Source organism: Pleurodeles waltl, chromosome 6, assembly GCF_031143425.1.
Source record: "Pleurodeles waltl isolate 20211129_DDA chromosome 6, aPleWal1.hap1.20221129, whole genome shotgun sequence".
Classification (NCBI taxonomy): Eukaryota; Metazoa; Chordata; class Amphibia; order Caudata; family Salamandridae; genus Pleurodeles; species Pleurodeles waltl.
Window position 1 is genome coordinate 55,105,953 of NC_090445.1, and position 18,950 is coordinate 55,124,902.

Below are 18,950 nucleotides of genomic sequence, written 5' to 3' on the forward strand. Positions count from 1 at the left end.
CTGTCGAAGTGGAGGATCTCCTGCTTTCAGTGGCTTCCATTTAAAATTTGATTTTTATTTATTTTTATTAAAATTTACATTGTACCGATTTGGCTTTTTCCGTCACATGCTTACAAATTTAAATTTTGTTTTATGCTTTGGTGTCCTCTGGACTTGTCGAAATGTATTTTATATATATTTTTTGTATCTGGGGCATATTTTTATCTATTAGAACCACTTGCTACCGACAAGGGGAGGGTGTAGTGTGGTCAGTTTTATGTATCCTTTGCATGTTAGCTTCAGGGGTTAGGCCTTTGTGCACTTTGCCCTGGATGTATTTTATTCCTTTGCTCGCAGCATAGAGCCTCTGTGCACTTTGCTCTAAATGCTTTTTATTCAGCTTCGTACTGTTATTTTTCAAATAGCCAGTTCTACGGTCTTGTTTTATGTTTTATATCACACTGTTTAGCCTACTTCAGCACTGGAGTTTCAATAACACATTCTTGCTCACTCTGTGCTTTAGTCTATACAGTCTGGTACATTGCCGATAGACGTGGTAGGAGTTTAGTCTTTGGATTGCAGATATACATTCTTGCGTAGGGACATTTTGTGATCACACTGACATGTTAGTTATAAAAACACTTCCTTGTCCCAATAGACTAAGAGGGAGATTCCGACCAGGGAACCACAACTAGACGCTGACTGCCTTGTTGCAGATGCTGAACCAGATCACAGGCCTTTGCTCAGGTATGAGGGTTGATGGCTTCCCGGGGAATCTGAAAGACAAGTTAATAGCTTAACATGCTGTGCTCCAAATAGAACTAACTGAGAGAGAGAATAGAATCCATTAACACCATGATAGCGGTATTCTTATGTTTCACTCTCCTCCTGACTATTTCAATCCTACTGTTTTGTATGGTTCTGGTTATTGCAGCTCACGCCTTAATATCTAAAATGCAGTCGTTTTATTAAAACAATCTATAAAACTCAAACTGCCTTTGTCATTTGTATATGAGATCATACTGTAAATGAGAGCTGGTTGGGATCTGAGTGACCACGACTTCCCTGAGACGTACTAAAGATGTCATGCGCTCGGCTGCCCAATCATCCCTTCCCCTTGGGAGAGATGAGGCACTGCTAGTTAGCCGGAGCAAAACCGAATTTAGGGTGGCAGAGGTCCATCTAAGTAGGTCAGACTTAGTCCCCCACACCAGGAACGATCCTGCTACCTAGAAATCCAGTAGTCTCATTTAGGATAATGAGAGCCCACGCGACAAGGGACATCGCAGGCCTACTCATTCATCCCCACCACTTTCGCCTACTGGTTCTATTACCAACTCTCCAGCAGTTAACCCACTTTAACCACTGTACCCATCCTCATTTTTTCTATCCTAGGTATTTAGATCACAGATGACACCCTGTGTTGCCTGTGAATCTAACTTGGTATTGACGTGGATGTAACTCTTCTTGGTACTAAGCCCTCTTTATAACAATGTCAGGGCCATATATATTCATTCATGCTATACTTCTATTGACCACAAGGACGTTTTTTGGGGAATGTTGTCACCCCCTCAACATGTACACCACTATGAAGTTTGTCTTAAGTTTCTGGGATTCAATTGGGATTTGCTGAAGAATTTTCCTCTTATGTGGGTGGGAGGGGGACTGGAGTTATTTTATGTTCCTTAATAATGATGTGGTTAGATGCACAGCTGCTACATTACGTGACACACTCGTAGCACGCGCTCCCACCGATCACTTTCTTTTTTCTTATAATACATGACCTCACCTAATATCAATTCATGGAGATTCAATCTCTTGTGAGTCTCATGGAACATTTGTGGCTTAAACAACCCTAGAAAAGGTAAACATACCCTTTCTTATTTGAATAGACATGGAACCAAATTAGCCTTTCTTCAAGAAACCCATCTCTCCCCGCATCTCTCCTGCATGTGTGCCTCCCCATGGGGATCAAATCATTACTTTGACTCCCACAGCTCTTATTCCTGTGGAGTCTACATATTGCTCCACAAAAGCATACCCTTTAAATGTCATAATTGTACTTCCAATATAGAAGGCAGACATCTCCTGGTCATGGGCACTCTGGCTGACAGATCAGTGCTACTGGATAATGTCTATGCACCTAACCCTGACACCCCAGAATTCTATTATAACTTGTCGGTACTCATGGGGTGCTTTCGGGTAGATATCATACTCATTGGCGGGGACTTCAACATCATATGCATCTCCTCCTTAGACACTACTAGCTCCATTGGAATAACTAGTCATTACAGGCCCCAAGTCACCTCCTTGATACCTCTCAATTATTAGACATATGGTGATCTTGCCACCCTCACACAACAGATTTCACTCTCTACTTTGCCCCACATAATGTATGGAGTCTCGCTGTGGGTCACAGACATCATCCACCAACCTCAAACACTGTCGGATCATTCTCCGGATGTGGTGTCTCTCTCTGTATACCTTGGGGAGCTAGACCGCTTGGACAGTGGCAGTTCCCCAAAAATGCCCTGTTGGATGAGGTCTTTCATATGGAGCTTCAAGATTCTATTAGGAGTACTTCTCCCTTAATACTGGTTCAGTGGGCAAACATTCCATGCCCTGGGAAGCCTTTAAAGCCTATATAACAGGAGTGTGCATAGGCAAACATGCGGGGTGCTTTGCAGCATTCATAACGATCTGGCCGGGGTAGAGGGTGATCTTCGGAGAATGGATCTTGCAGAGATGCCTGGGTCCAGCCTTCATGTGCTACTTGACCGTGCTAAGCTCTTACAGGAATTTCATGAGTTGGCAGAGAGGGAGGTTAAATATTTGGGAAAGTATGCTGGCCCGCAGGTATGGTGAGGGTGAGAGGCTGCAATGCACCCTTGCACAGATTCTCCAGCCAAACTATCAAGCCATATACATCACTAGCCTTTCACTAGACAGTGGCACCACCATCACTGACAATGCAGGTATCATACACACCTTTATTGATTATTACCTGTTGAAAATGGCCTTTCTGCAGGGTCACCCCCAAACGTTTTGCCTTCCTCCTCTTTTTCTGACCTAATTTTTGCTGGCTTTAGGACTATACACACTTTACCACTGTTAATCAGTGCTAACGTGTATATGCTCTCTCCTTAAAACATGATGACATTGTCTCATACCCAATTGGCTTATTTAATTTACTTGTAAATCCCTGGCAAAGTTCACTACATGTGCCCAGGGCCTGTAAATTAAATGGTACTAGTGGGCTGCAGCACTGGTTGTGCCACCCACATAAGTAGCCCCTTAACCATGTCTCCGGCCTGCCATGGCAGGGCCTGTGTGTGCAGTTTCACTGCCACGTCGAATTGGCATTTAAAAGTAATTGCCAAGCCTTAAACTCCCCTTTTTCTACATATAGGTCACCCCTAAGGTAGGCCCTAGGTAGCCCATAGGGCAGGGTGCTATGTAGGTAAAAGGCAGGACATGAACATGTGTGTTCTACATGTCCTGGTGTGTAAAACACCTAAATTCGTTTTTACACTGCTGTGAGGCCTGCTCCTTTCATAGGATAGCATTAGGGCTACCCTCATATACTGTTTGAGTGGTAGATCCTGATCTGAAAGGAGTAGCCAGGTCATATTTAGTATGACCAGAATGGTGATACCAAATCCTGCTTAATGGTGAAGTTGGATTTTATATTACTATTACAGAAATGCTACTTTTAGAAAGTGAGCATTTCTCTACACTTAAATCCTTCTGTGCCTTCGAATCCACGTCAGGCTAGGTTTAGTTGACAGCTCCCTTCATTACCAAAACTATACACCACGTGCTACAGGGGAGGTGACTCCCCATTGGTAGCCTACCTGGCAGAAATCGCTATGGTGTGGCTCAGTCCTGGTCAGCAGCAATCCCTAGACCAACCGATCACTAGTGACAAAATCATACAGGCCATAGATGCCCTAAGTGGCACCCGGGATCCTGGGTTAGACAGGTTCACTGGGAACTTTTATAAAGCCTATAAGCACATTCTCGCTCCTCATCTCTTAGAGGTGTACGCAGAATCACTAAAGGAAGGGGTTCACCACCCAACCCTGAGCAAAGCTGTCATTACTTTATTACTGAAATCTGGCAACCCCGCTCAGCTCTGCACCTCATATAGGCCACATTCTCTATTGAATCATGGTAACAAGATTCTGGCTAAAGTGATAGCGGTGTGCCTCTCATTGCTTATAGAGATCATAAGATCCCCTGTGCAATCTGGTTTTGTGCCACATCGCTCAACCTCCATTAATCTGCATACTGTTTTCCAGTTTTAAATCAGATATCTCCAACTCTTCCTGCAGCAGCTGTAGAGTTGGAGGCGGAGAAGGCCTTTGACTCCCTTGAGTGGCGGTTCCTGCATGCAACACTATCCAAACTGGGTTTCCCCAGGAGTTTTTGTGACTTCATTATGCTCCTCCATCAAGAACCTACTTCCCGTCTTTGAGTGAATGGAGTGATCTTTCCCCACTTCCCCATTACAATGGGCATGCGGCAGGGCTGCCCCCTCCCCCTGCTGCTTTTATTGCTATGGGCCCTCTTGTCTGACACTTGTAAGAACGACTAGGGGCTCCAATTTCAGAGGGGGCCATTGCCGGCTTCTCTTTACCCGGATGATATTTTACGATTTGTACGCAGACCGGCTACTAACTAGCCCCCCTTAATTTGCGAGGTGTTTTGGTTTGGTTTATTCTCTGGATTGTCAGTCAACTGATGCAAATCAGAACTCTTCCCGCTTACGGAAGCAACCATGCCCTCTAACCTAGACTACCCCCTCACATGGTGCACCGATTCTACTAAGTATTTGGACATTTTCCTACATAGGGACAAACAAGAAGTCATATGATTAAACTATGGTCCAGCAATTGACAAGGTAACCACACAGGTGGGGAGCTGGACCACCTACCTCTATCCACAGGAGGAATCATTGCCATCATTAAGATGGTAGTCTTATCCCGATTTTTATATTTATTTTTGAATATTCATACTGCGCTAATAACTTTTTCAATACACTATGCAGCCTTTTGAGACAACTCATTTGGGCAGGATGTAGGCCACGTATCAGATGGCAAACATTGACAATGCCTTATGAACGCAGTGGCTTTGGGGTGCTGAATATATGCCTGTACTACTCAGTGGCTCAGACACATTTTGCTTACTACTGGTATCACCCGGATGCCAGGATACCATACCTTAATCTGGAGACGCTCCAACTTACCACTCTCTTCTTTGCTCCCTCGGGGCCTCCCCCGAAAACTCACGGATAGACAGACTTTTGCTGCAACGTGCTGGGCTTTGTTTTAACTTCAACAATATCTAGGTGACCTGCCCCTTATACTCACCACATTTACCCCTCCATAGCAATCCTTGGTTACCTCTAACTGAAGAGCGCTTGGTACAGCAAACACTCACCTCTCTTCACTTACACACGGTAGGAGACCTTTTCCATGATGGTAAATTGAAACCTACTATAGAAATTACCTAAAGGCGTGATCCCCACACCTATGTCTAAATTCATATTACATCGCCTGTACAGAACTCTGTGAGTCAGACTACCCACATACCCCGAGGAACCTCTTGACTTCCATCCCTTGTCCACTGTCATTTCCACACCAGATAACCGCAGGCTGATATCCCACCTATATCACACCACTTTACCGTTATGTCCTACTGGGCCATGAAAATCTAGGAAAGCTTGGGAGAGAGACCTAGGGTGCACAGTCTTTGATAAAACAAAAGTTAACGCTAAAACAGCATTAAGAGATCAAAAAGTCCCGAAAGTAAATAATGAAGCATTGTGGAATGGCATTGGAGACAGATAAGACTGTAAGAGTCAGGTGACTGTCCCGATGAATTGTGTTGATGTGGGTTGGATCTTTGGGAATTATACCTCAGCTTGTGCGCATGCTTAAGTAGTTGTTTAACAGTAAAGATTTGAGGTCTTGTTTGAAGCCATAAAAACAGGGGTTGAAGCGGAGATCATTAGAATTGAGTGCCAGATCTTAGGAGCTTTACCTGAGAAGAAAGGTGCCTGGTATGATTTCTTCTTCAGATTAGGAGATATGAGAAGAAAAGAGTTGGAGCTTCTCAGTGATGGACGGTTCCTAATCTCAATAATTTGGTTTCTAGGTATTTGGGTTTTTTGCATGAAGGCTTTGCAGGTGATACAAGCTGTATTGAAGATGCGTCTACTTTCAATAGGAATCTAATTGAGACTCTTCCAGGAAGGTGATATGTGATCAAATCGTTTACTTTCTGTGAAGAGACTGGCAGCTGCGTTGGCATTTCGGAGTTCATGTGAGGATGGCATTGCGGTAGTCAAGTTTAGAGAGGACTAGTCATTGCATTACAGACTTAAGATCATCAGGGGGAATAAACGGTTTGATTTCCTTCAGATGTTTTAGTGTGTAGAGTGCTCCTTTAGCTGAGTTGTTTATATGCTCCAGCTACATGTTTTTGTCCAGGGTGATACCCAAGAATCTGATGGAGTTGGAAAGCGGAAGAAAGAAGTTTAGCGCATCCACACTCTTGAGCCATTCTTGGATAGGTAAAGGATTATTTTTTAGGGAGAGGGGTAGTTCTGTCTTGTTAGGGTTCAGCTTAAAGTGGTTGGTGTTTAGGCATGTTTGTATCTTAGTGTGGTGTTAAAATGCTGATGGTCTCTAGGTGATTTTATTCTGTAGCAGAGGTGTGTGTCATCTGCATATAGGTGATACTTGACCCTTGCTTGGTTCAAAATAACTGAGGGGTTTAATGAAGAGATTAAATAGGGCTGGAGAGAGGATTGAACCTTGAGGTACACCTTATGAAACCGGTGCGGGTTTCGATAGGCAACTGTTCATTTTTATTTGTTGAGAGCAATGTTGCAGACAGGACATGAACCATCTCAAGACAGTGCCATTGATACTAGTGTAGTTCTTGAGTGGCTCAAGTAAAGGTAGATGATTTACTGTCTTAAATGCCACAGAAAGGTCCATATAGGATTAGGAGGCAGGAGTTGCCTTCATGTAAGGATCTGAGAATGTCATCTCATGTTCTGAGCATAGCAGTTTCTGTGCTACAGCCTTTCCTAAATCCTGATTGGAACATGTTGTGGAGGTGGAATTCTTCCATGTGTTGGTTGAGTTGGAGCAGGACTCACTTATCCAGCGTTTTGGCTAGGAAGGGAAGGTTGGTGATAGGTCTGAGGTTATTGAGGTTGTTGGGGTCCACCCCTCGTCTTTTGAGAATTGGTGTGACTTGGTCTATGTGAAGGGATTCAGGTACACAGCCTGATGATAGAGAGGGGTTGATGATTTTGGTCCAACACAGAGAGATTATATGGTTGAGGTTCTGTACTAGGGTGAAGGGGAGGGCATTAGGAGTGTGGGATGTGGGCTTCAAGTTCACAATTATTTTGAAGACTTCTCCTTCTGTCATGGGTTAGAACTGTTCGCTTAGTAATATTTTGTAGTTGTAGGAGATCAATACTGTTTTTGATTTTTATTTGATCACTCTGGTCTTTAATTAAGTCTTGGTAGGGGGTGTCCATGATGATCTGTGTGTCATTGAAGCAGGCGGGCTGGGATGTTGGACTAGTGTTGCGAATAGATATTGTTCAATTTTTGCAATACAATCAGTGAGGAAGATCGCTATTTCTTCACAGTGTTCATTTGAGGCTGCTGTTTCACGTTGGGAGGTAAGGGTAGTTTGTTGTTTTATTATGTTGAAGAGCTCCCTTGGCCTGTTCTATGCGCAGTCCAGTTGATTGTGAAAGTGGCATTTTCTCTAAAGATGTGTTTCTTGTAGTAGAGACATTTGGATCTTAGGAGTGTGAGGTGTGCCGGTGAGGGGTTCTGTCTCCATAGCCTTTCGGTCTGTCTTAGTTGTCTCCCCTCATTGTTAAGCTCTAGGTTGAACCAGGATCTAGTTTGGATTTTTCTAGATTGCTTTAGATTGAGCATTGCAACTTGGTCAAGAACATCTCACACAACTGAACTATATTGGGCGGTGAGGTCATCTCCGGTGTGAATGAGAGGATGCACGTGTAATTGGATGCTGATCCTGGATTCCAGCTCAGTTAGGGGGATTTGTTTGATGTTGCTTGCCTAGTGAGTGGGTTTGTTGGTGGGAGGGGGTAGTGTATGGTATGGGAATTGAGAATAAACAGTATTAAGATGGTGATCAGACCATTCGATGGGCATGATGGATTGAAGGGAGACAAGCTCACTTCTGATAATTTTAGCATCTAGAGTAGAGCCTTTGCTGTGGTTCTGTTTGTTGCAAAGTTGCTTGAGGTCATTGATATCAGGAAGGCTAATAGGTTACAGACTGTGGCGTCTTCTGTATCATTCCATTGCAGGTTGAAGTCCCATAGGAACACGTCATTTAGGGAGTTAGGAAGTACTGTGCTATTAGCTTGTATTGGGCCAGATGTACAAAGCTTTTTTCTGTGCTCAAACAGCACGATTTGCAGAATTGGGTAGTTTGTGCACAGAAGAAAGAATTTTTGTATGTACGAATGCTATTTTGCGATAGGGTAATCTATTTACCGAATCGCAAAATAGGTTGGTGAGTAGCAATTAGGAAGGGGCATGCCAACGGCGTCTCTTCATAATTTCAAGTCGCAGTTCAAGTTTTGTGACCGTGAATGCGGTCTCAAAACAATCTCAGTTAACACCAATTTCAAACTGGTTTTAACCCCTTCCTTTAAGGAAAACGGACTGCGTTAAATAAAAGAGAAAAAAAAGATTGCTTTATTTAAACGCAATCACAGACATGGTGGTCTGCTGACCCCAGCAGGCCACCATCCCAGTGATTTTTGCGATTCCGAGTGGGCCGCAAATTGCTACCTACCTCATTAACATTAATGAGTTAGGTCTATTTGTGACCCATTGGAAATCGCAAAATAAACTTAATGGAGTTTCGTACATTTGGAATTGCACTTTCCTAATTGCGATTCCATGGTTTGTACATGTGGCCCTTAGTTCTTTGGTGAAGAGTGTGCGATCACCAGCGGGGTGATAGATGGTGGGAATATTGGTAGCAGTGGTGTCTTTAGCTGCGAGTTTGACTCTGAGGTATTCAAAGGCCAAAACTTCTGTGGAGGCTAGGGTGTTAAGCTATGTTTCTGTGTGTGGGTGATGGCGAACCCTCCCCCTGTTTGTCCTGGCCTGTCCCGTCCTATCTGATGATAGAATAGCCAGGAGGTGTAAGCAAGTCTAGAATTAGGGTTGAGTGTTCACTGAGTCAGGTTTCCATTAGGAATGCACTGTCTATTAGGTCAGCAAGTATAGTTTCACTAATACTGTGAAGTGTTTCACTGCTGATCTGCAGGTAAGGAGCTTGCAGGTTAGTGAGCTATTACTATTACTGATAGAGTGTAGTGACTGGATACTGGTGTATTGAGCAGGTGGTTTGGGCAATATGTTAGCTTGAGGGATTCGATTTGTGCCCAAGATTACTGAGATGCTGGAGGGAGGTTTGGGGTCAGTTTGCTGGGTGTTTGTGCTGTAGGATTTGCTGAGTGATTCTACTCCCATTGAGGATAGGGGGTTGTGAGCTTGGTAGGGTCTGTGGGTTGGGCGGCTCAAGGGAATAGAGGTTCAGCAGGTGTGCTGCAACTGCTTGGATATTTTTTATAAGGAGTCCAATTCTCTATTCGCAGGGCTGGGAGGAGTTGTGTGCTAACTTGACCTGGATTGCAAGGTCGTTCTATAGGTGATAAATGTCTTTAGCTAGAGAGTCAATTTTTTGTTCTATACTGCTCATTAGCAGGGTAACAGTATCAGGAGGCTTCCTGTTCCATGGGTGTGTGGGCACGCGCCAGGTACCGAGTAATTGGAGGGTGAGTGATCTTGAAAAGAATGAAGGCTGGTGTCACTGAGGAGGCAGGTGTATTGGGTTTGTTTGGGGTGGATGGGTTTCATATTGGGAGCTGGGGTTGAGGTTGAAGGGGGCTCAGTGGGTACGGTCTAGAATTGGGGCTGGCGCTAGCATGTCCCCTGTGTGAGTCTAGGGGCTGTGTTTCAGTGTGGTCGTTAGTTAGGTTGGGTGCAGCGGAGTTTAGAATGATGCTTTCTAGACTAAGGAATGTGATGGGGATGGCAGTGGTGCATAGAGTGGAAGAGGAGTCCTGGAAGGGAATAGATTCTGGGTTAATGGACCGGGAATGAAGTGAAGGAGGTGGGTCGGGAGCAAAACCAGCTTGTGTTAATAATGCGAGAAGTGACAGGAAGTGCTGATCAAGATGGTGAAGTGATGGTCTGACGCTTGAATTAGCTCAATGTTCCTGTCAAGCATCTCACTTCTAAAGCTTTGGGAGGGGGCAGTGGTGAGTTTAGTTCCATGGGGCATTTTGTAATTTGTAGGCGTAGAAGGAAAATGTTTCTCCATTTTGCAGGGCGTTTAGAGTAGAAAATGAAGTCAGTTTTCCAGTTGCTGCTGTTCGTGCTGTAGTAGGTATTGGCTATTTAGTTTTACTGAAAGTTGTTGAGTAGGTTATGTTTGAAGTTTTTTTTAATTATTTGAGAGATTTAACATAAACAGGCCCTGTTACACTTTACATAAGCACAAGCAGGGCCCCTCTCACCTGTAGTTTAGCCTCTCAGGGTTACCCCATGTCTCTTACCTCATTGCCCTGTTACACTTTACATAAGCACAAGCAGGGCTCCCCTCACCTCTAGTTTAGTCTCTCAGGGGTACCCTTGTGCCTCTCACCTCGCTGCACTGTTACAGCTTACTTCACATAAACAGCATCAGGGCTCCCCTCACCTCAAGCTCCTCCGCCGTCCTGCTTCCTTCAGCTGTCCATGTCTGCAGGTCCTTCAGCTCCTTCTTCAGTCGCTCCACATGGTCACAAAGTGATTGCTGAAATGCAGACCACAGATTCTTATTACCAAATCCCTTCCCTTAACCCCGATACCTGTGCTTGATTAAAGAAAGCAAGAACAGTTACTTCATCAGTTACCATGTGGCCTGTAGCTATGTTGAGTAATATTGACGTTATCTACAGAACATTTGGTAATGTTTTTTGCAAACTTTAGATCTTGAATATAAAACGTCTGATTTCTCCGAACTGCAGCCAACTTACAGGGGTAGAAACCTATCTCTATAGTGTCATAATTCGGTCAGTTGTGCTACTCAGTCTCTATGGGTCGGTCAGAAGCTTATACCAAGTTCCCTTTTTTCTGTGCTGGCACAGAAGGGATCTGTACATTTCTTTGTGGGTCTTGAGTACATACATTAACTTGAAAACCTCTGAGTTAGTGCATGTTTTGTAAACAGCAGAGCTCGGAAACACAAAGAGGTAATTACTGCCCTGCTTTTCCAAGATTTCTGTCTGGAGCCCAAGCACTAACTCAGAGATATGTCTAAGTACCATATGCACTCAAGATGCAAAGCTCATGCTACAGTCCCTGTTTGTTGGGGCAGCACCCTGGATTGTGGGTATAGGCACATAATTATGTGCTCCTTCTACATATTTATGGGACCACTTACTCGAATCCTGCCAAGTGAAAGCCTAGAGTGTGAAGCATCTGGCAGTTAATAGGGGGTGGTAACTTTATAAATGAGATGGTAGCTACGTGATACAAACAGCTGCTAAATCAATCCCTCCAGTGTCCCTCTGGTTCCACCTACTTACCATACCTTGAAGGTCCAGTGCACGGGACCAGTCAGGAATGATGGAATGACGCTGGCCTTATCTATGTACAGCTCTTCATTGTTACTGAAGTGAGCTGGTGTAGGGCAGCAGGAAGCAGCACAGTCGAGAGATGCAGCTTCAGGGGAAGTTGAGAGAAGCCTTGTGTGAGGCTTAATGTTACCTCAATCTCACCAAACCCCTTCCCTCCCATCAGAAGGGGGAGTGGGCTCACAAGCTTCAATGAGCCTCCTCTACCTGGTGATAAGGGGAAAGGGTGGCATTTAGCAGAGCCGTATCTTGTCAGGGTCGGCCTCATTGGGGAAGAGAAAAGGACTAGACCAAGCCATGTTCTGAACATGGACATAGCCATGGGATAGACTGTCAGGGCTCCATATTAAAACATGACCACCCTAAATTCAGCTGGCAGCAGGCAGGGGTGGCAGGTCAGGAGATTATTTTCAAAACGGAATCCTGATCCATTTTTAGTTTACCAGACCTCATCTCCAAATTTACCCCCTTCACTGAGGGCTCATCCATCCCCTCAGTATTTTAAAGTGGACTTTGTACAAGTTGTTTTTTGAGGAATCCATGATATCATCTGGGGCAGAAGTTCCCAACCTGTGGTCTGGGGACACCTAGGGGTCCACGAAGCCTCCTTAGGGGGTTGGCGACTGCTCTGAAAATTAAATAATATTAGTTGACTAGGTCCCCTGCTTTCAGTAATGACTTAGTGGGGGGTCCCCGGATTCCAATAATGGTTCAATGGAGGTCCCCAGGTTCCAGTAATGATAAAGTGGGGGTCCACAGAAGTCAATAGGATGGGAACCACTGATCTGGGGCACTAAAGCCAGTATATTGGCACAGTGGCAATGACACAGGGCACCAAAAAACAAAAATGCCAATGACATAAAGAGAACAGTAGAGTGAGAGATGTAAAGTGTAAGAAGAAGGGATTAGAGATTGAGATGATGTAGAAAAATATGCATAACTAAGATAGAGAAGAAAATTAAATAGATAAAGGTGAGGTGGCCAGAAGTAAAGATAAGGAGAGGTAGAAAGAGGAAGATGTAGACAGAGAAAGAGAGGGAGAGAAATAGGTAAAGTTGTGGCGTGTAGTAGAGAGAGACAGAGATAGAGAGAAAGAACTGTAGATAGAGGCAGAGGGGTAGAGTACTCCAAGAGGTGAGGTGGAGGGAGAGAAGGGTACTGTACAGTATAAAGAGAGGTGAATTACAGGGAGGTAAACGCAGTGAGAAGTTGTCACAGAGAGACTTGAGGAAAACAAGAGGCGCAAGGTAGAGAGATTGCAAAAAGAGAAGATAAAAGGGTCACCTGTAGACAGTAGTCATGTAAAGAGAAAGGTCGGGAGAGGGGTAATGTTAAAAAGAGAATGTGGTGAGTGTGAAAGGAAGCTGAGTAGCACAGGTGAAACAGAGAAAGATGGGCGAGGTTTATATTAAGGGAGAAACTTGTGAGATAGAAAAAGAAAACACGATGGTGAGACACACAGATCAATAAATACAGAGGTTGAAAAAGTTAGTTAAGGAAGATGTGAGTTGAAATCAGTAAGGAAGTCCAGAGACAGATGTGTTTGTGTGAGAGAGGAAAAGAGACAGAAAGCCATAGACACAGAGGAGTTGATGACAGAGAAAAGGGGCAGAGGTAGAGAAATAGAGGTAGGCAGAAAGGAGTAAGATATCTATAGTGGTGAAAGAAAAGGGACAAAGGCAGAATGAGAGAAACGGAAGGTGGAACGATGAGGTAATAAACTAATGATGAGGTAAATGGAGAGGTTAGCTAGCGAGAGAGAGAACAGATGGGTAGAGAGATATGAGGTAGTGAGATACAGAGAGAAATGAGCTACAGAGGAGAAGGCAGTTGTAAAGTAGAAAAAGGTCTGAGCAAGAGGTAAAGTAGTAGAGACATGAAGAGAGATAAATAGACATGTGGGGAAAAGACAGAGATGGTATTGAGTGAGAAGTGAAGTAGATGGAGGAGAGATACAGGAAAGTTAGATTGAAACAGTGCTGTGAGGTCAGAGAGAGGCTGCCTACCACCACACACATCCTTTGCAACATAATGTGGAGGTGTGTGCTTACTGTCTAGCAAAGATAGGTACAAAATCATATGACAACAGAGAATCTAAAAAATCCCACACATTGTATGTGTGCGTACAGTGCTGCACACATTCAGTGTGTGGTGTAGAGTCCAACATTCTCTGTGTTACTGCCTGCTTCTAGGAGACATGTTTTCACTCAAAATCAGGTTTTGCATCAAAAACTATGGGTGATTGCTCTAACCCAAGTAACACACCATTGATGCAAAGTGCAACAGGCAGAGCAAAGCGCTATTTGTGTAGTGAAAAGAGCACCTTTTAACAATGAAATACCCTTAGTGCTGGAAAGTAAATGCCTTTGCAGGAGTTTGCATTGCTTTAGATCATTTTATGTGATTTTGCTCCAGAGCAAACCATTGATAAACCAGCACGTATGTTTCTGGTAAGCACGCTCAGTTATAAAATTAGACCAAACCCAGTTAATACACACTGATGCAAAGTGGACCAGGCAGATAAAAGCGCTACTTGTGCAGAGAAAGGAGCACCTTTCCAGAGTGAAATACCTTTTGTGCTGGAAAGTAAAGCTTTTTTATGCATCACTTTGCATGACTAGCATGGCAATTCCTTGGTAAATCTGCATCTACGTTTCTGTTAAACATGCTCGGTTCTCAAATTAAAAAAGAGCTGGGGGGTTTTAAGCAACAGTATTATAGCCTGTATTTTGACCCTTGGAAGGTGGGGCCCTCGACAATTGCCCACTCTGCCCATGCCTTCAAAGCCTCAAATGTAGGCCTAGAGAAATGGCTATGAACCGCTGAGAAGGAGCTTATATGTGTGTTAGACCTGGCAGCTTTTTGGCTTCTGACCTCCTGTTGTTATGGTGTACTGGACTCTTGCCTCTGTTCACTTTACCACTGCTAATCAGTGCTAAAGTGCAAGTGCCCCCTATATAAATGGTACTGTTGATTGGTGTATCCATGATTGGCATATTTGATTTGCTGATAAGTTCCTAGTAAAGTGCACTAGAGGTGCCCAGGCCTGTAAATCAAATGCTACTATCAGGCTTGCAGCACTGATTCTGCCACCTACATGAGTTGCCCTGTAAACATAGCTCAGACCTGCCACTGCAGCATCTGTGTGAGCAGTGGTAAACTGCCAATTCGACTTGGCAAGTGTGCCCACTTCCCAGGCCTAAATCTTCCCTTTTACTACATGTAAGGCACGCACACCTGAGGTAGGCCATAGGTAGCCCAATTGGCAGGGTGCAGTGTATGTTAAAGGTGGGACATGTACTGATGTGTGTTACATGTCCTAACAGTGAAATACTGCCAAATTTGTTTTTCACTGTTGCAAGGCCTATCTCTCTCATAGGTTAACATAGGCGCTGCCTTTAAATAACCTTAAAGTGCATCTTCCCTTTGAGAGCAGGTGGAAATATGGAGTTTAGGGTCTCTGAACTCACAATTTGAAAATACATATTTTAGTGGAGTTGGATTGTAGATTGTTAGTTTGAAAATGCCACTTTTAGAAAGTAGGCATTTTCTTGCTTAAACCATTCTGTGACTCTGCCTATTTGTGGATTCCCTGTCTCGGTCACATTGACTGTTGGCCTATTTACACCTCTCCTCTAGACAGTGACACAAAGGGGGCTGGGGTGTAGCCTGCATATGCTAATGAGCCATCTGAGCTATAGTGGAGGGAGGAGTGGTGGTTCACACTGTCAAGGACTGTGCCTGCCGTCGCACAATGCAGTCTCCAACCCCCTGTTGTGTGTCTGGGGGCTGGCCTGGAAAAGGAAGTATCTTACAAACACTTGGGACTTTGCTTTGAAGTTTGCCAACTTCAAAGGCAGAAAGGGGTATAAGTATTGGACCCAAAACCCCAGACTTTTAGAATCTTTCTGGAATCAAGAGGAACCTCTGCCAAGGAGAAGAGCTGAAGAGCTGGAAGAAGAGTACTGTCCCTTTGCTGTGCTGCTTTGCTGGATTGGCCTGCAGTTGCTGCTTCTGCCTTAAAAGAGAGCAAAGAGTGAACTTTGCAGTGTATCCTGTTTGAGAAAGTTCTTCAAGGGCTTGGAGTAGAGCTTGCCCCCTGTTGGAAGTCTCAGGAACACCAAAGGCTCCAGTTTCCTCGATCTGCAGCACTGAGAATTGTGTGTTTTGTGCTGTTGGCCCGCACCATGATCTGCCGACGCCACAGGAAGCCGCACTGCCCTGCTTTAGACCACGACCCTGGTCTCACCAATGTCATCATCGGACGACTTCACCGAGCTGCTGCTCGTGCGCGACCTGTGGGCCCACACTGCAGCAACGCCTGCTCACACCGCAGCTTGGGCTTCCCCAATGACACCCCCCCTGCTGGCACCGTGGCCTGTGGACACTGCTTGTGAGGAGCACAAAGCACCGTCTGCCACCGCAGCCCCGGTCCACCAACGCCAGCACCATCGACTCCAGTGTCGTCAACACACATCTCTGTCTGCACTGCGATCCGTGGACGCCACACGGAGCCTGTCCCGATCTGCATTGCCGACTTGGGCCTGCCGAATTGGGCCTACCAATGACAGCGCTTCAGCAATGACGATAACGCTGCCTGCACCATGACCTGGTGACACCGCACGTCGCACCACCCTGCTTCACACTGCAGCCCTGGTCTCACCGATGCCGCAGGATGCCATCCCCGAGCTGCTGCCTGCACCGTGAACTGTGGGCACCGCACGACACATCATCGCACTTTTCACCACAGCCCCGAAGACATCCACACCAGCACTCCTCATTTCATCAACCCAGAGTTCAATCTTCAATGCGTGTGACTTCAAGGGCCCAACGACTCCCGCACAGACTCCGGAACCGACACCGCGATGCCAGCGATGCCGCTCTCCAGAGCTCATTGTGAAGATCACAACGCCCTGCAAATCCAAAGGTACTGTTTGCAGGTCTTACCGACACCGTAGCTGGCCTGCGACACCGCGGCCGGCTTCAACTTTTTGTTTTGTTGATCACGATGCCGTGATAGCCCCAGGTGGAGCTATCGACTTCAAGGAACTGTATTTTTGAGTTAAATCTTGCACAATTCATATCTTTAGCACAGTATGTTGGATTTTTACTGTTCTGGTCTTGTTTTATACAGCTAAATATTGCCTATTCTTCTAAAACTGGTGTGGTGTCTTTTTGTAGTGTTTTCACTTATTACTGTGTGTTATGTGCAAATGCTTTACACATTGCTTCTGAGATAACCCTGACTGCTCATGCCAAGCTAGCAAGGGGGAGAGCAGGGGTTATTTGAGCGGGTATCTCCCATATCCTGACTAGAGTGAGAGTCCCTACTTAGACAGGGTGCAAGGGTACTGCCAACTAGAGACCTCATTTCTAACAATGTGCATTATGGATATGAATAGTAAAAGAGAAAAGTGAAATATGAATATTGAAAATCCCTGATTCATCATTAATCGGAGAATCTGAAGGTAGGTGCTTCAAATGTGATACTGCTGATTTTTGGCGTGAACTTGCACAATTCACTCGTTGATATGAATTAATTTTGCTTTCTAATGATTTTTTTTAAGGACTCCTAATTCAACTAACGTTTTGTTTAGCTTGCAGTCATCTTGTTTCTGGCTCAAACAGATCAAAAGCTACAAAAAGTGCAGCAACATGTGTTGCCACGAAGTGGAAGGCCCTTCATAAAGGTTGACTGGTCACCTTTCTGTTGTACTTGTTGGTTAAACTGATACTAATGTCCAGGCAGTGTTAACATGGCTAAAAGTAGCAAACTAATAAAGTAATATTATCCCAAAGTGAGTCATAATACACAGCATAACTTGCCTTTTTTTTTATGCATAATTTAACTAACCCTGCTGCACAATTTGGTAGTTCACTGACAGATAATTCCAGTGGCCCTGCAAATAGCTCAGTAATCTGAATCCAGAGCAGGGGCACCTGGGTAATCCATGGGAAAGCTGGACTCTGTGAGGCCTCCAGCAGGCGCAAGGTGGAAAACAAGGATAGCACAGAGCTGTGAGAAGAGCCAACTTACTGTAACATAGAGATGTGAGGGAAGCCTCCTTACTGTAACATAGAAATGTGAGGGAAGCCTTCTTACTGTAACAAGTAATGCGAGGGGAGCCTCCTTACTGTACCATAGAGATGTGAGGGGTGTTTCTTTACTGTACCTTAGAGATGTTCGGGGAGCCTTGTTAGAAATTGGGTCTCTAGTTGGCACCCTGTCCAAGTAGGGACCACAATCCTGTTCAGAGTAAGTCCAAAACACACTCTATATAAACCTGTGGTCACCCTCTGGTAGACTGGCATAGAGCAGTCAGGCTTAATTTAAGAGGTTATGTGAAAAGTATTTGTGCAAAACTTAAATTACAATAACCCAGTGAAAACACCACAAAGACTCTACACCTGTTCGGAAAAACAGATAATATTTGTTTGAGTAAACTAAAACCAAAATGACAAGAATGAAAAAAGTACAACTCAAAATATGTTTTTTTTAAAGAATAAACTGCAATATGGTGCTTAGATGTCAACAGTGCTAAAAGGTTACTTGAGGTTGCACTAGACCTGGGTAAATCCAAAGTTCAGGCCAACCACCAAGAAGGGCAGGTAGGCTACAGACTGTGCCCACTGAACAGTACCTTGAAGGTAGGGTTGCATTGACGAAGAGGAGGCGATGCGAAGGCGGTGCGTCAGTTCCAATCCGCGCAGCCCGGGGGACCTGTCGTCCGTCGAGCCGTTCAGTCGTTGAAGCAATGGCTTTGAGGTGTGGTGTCTAACCCCTTGCGATGAAGGGATGTGTCATTGTCGAGCCGTGCAGCTAAGGCAGTGTGCCGGGGCTGGTGGTGATGCTTTGATCCTGAGCCGCGCAGTCAACGACGTGAAGTCCTTGACCTCAGAGCAGCAGTGTCGAGGGAGGATGTGGTGGTTCCGGCTGGAACAACAGTGTCAATGCATTGGTTTTTGCAGGAGAACAGCTGCAGAGTCCCAGGACGGAATTGACACCTCTTGGCAGGGCAAGACGCATAGTTGGCAGAGTCCTTCAGCTAATGCAGAGTTTGAGGAAGTCTTTGGTGGCCCTAAGGTTTCAGAACAGGATGTAAGCCGGCAGGCCCTTGGAGTCACTTGGTTCTTTAGGGGATGTAGGAAGACAAGTCCTTCTCACTCGAAGCAACACAGCAAAGCAGTTCAGCATAATGGCAATCCCTCCTGGTAGCACAGCAGTCCTTCTTCCTGGCACAATGTCCTTAGGTCCAGAAGTATACTGATT

At 44.9% G+C, this 18,950-nt stretch overlaps 1 protein-coding gene across 1 annotated transcript in view; it reads right to left on the reverse strand.

The window, feature by feature from the left end:
- The window catches only part of LOC138301476 (E3 ubiquitin-protein ligase TRIM39-like), a 197,789-nt gene that overhangs the window by 111,912 nt on the left and 66,927 nt on the right, over positions 1-18,950 (reverse strand). The window contains exon 3 of the mRNA XM_069241989.1: positions 10,762-10,857. Within this exon, the coding sequence (XP_069098090.1) occupies positions 10,762-10,857 (96 nt within the window). The remainder of the gene's footprint in view (positions 1-10,761; positions 10,858-18,950) is intronic.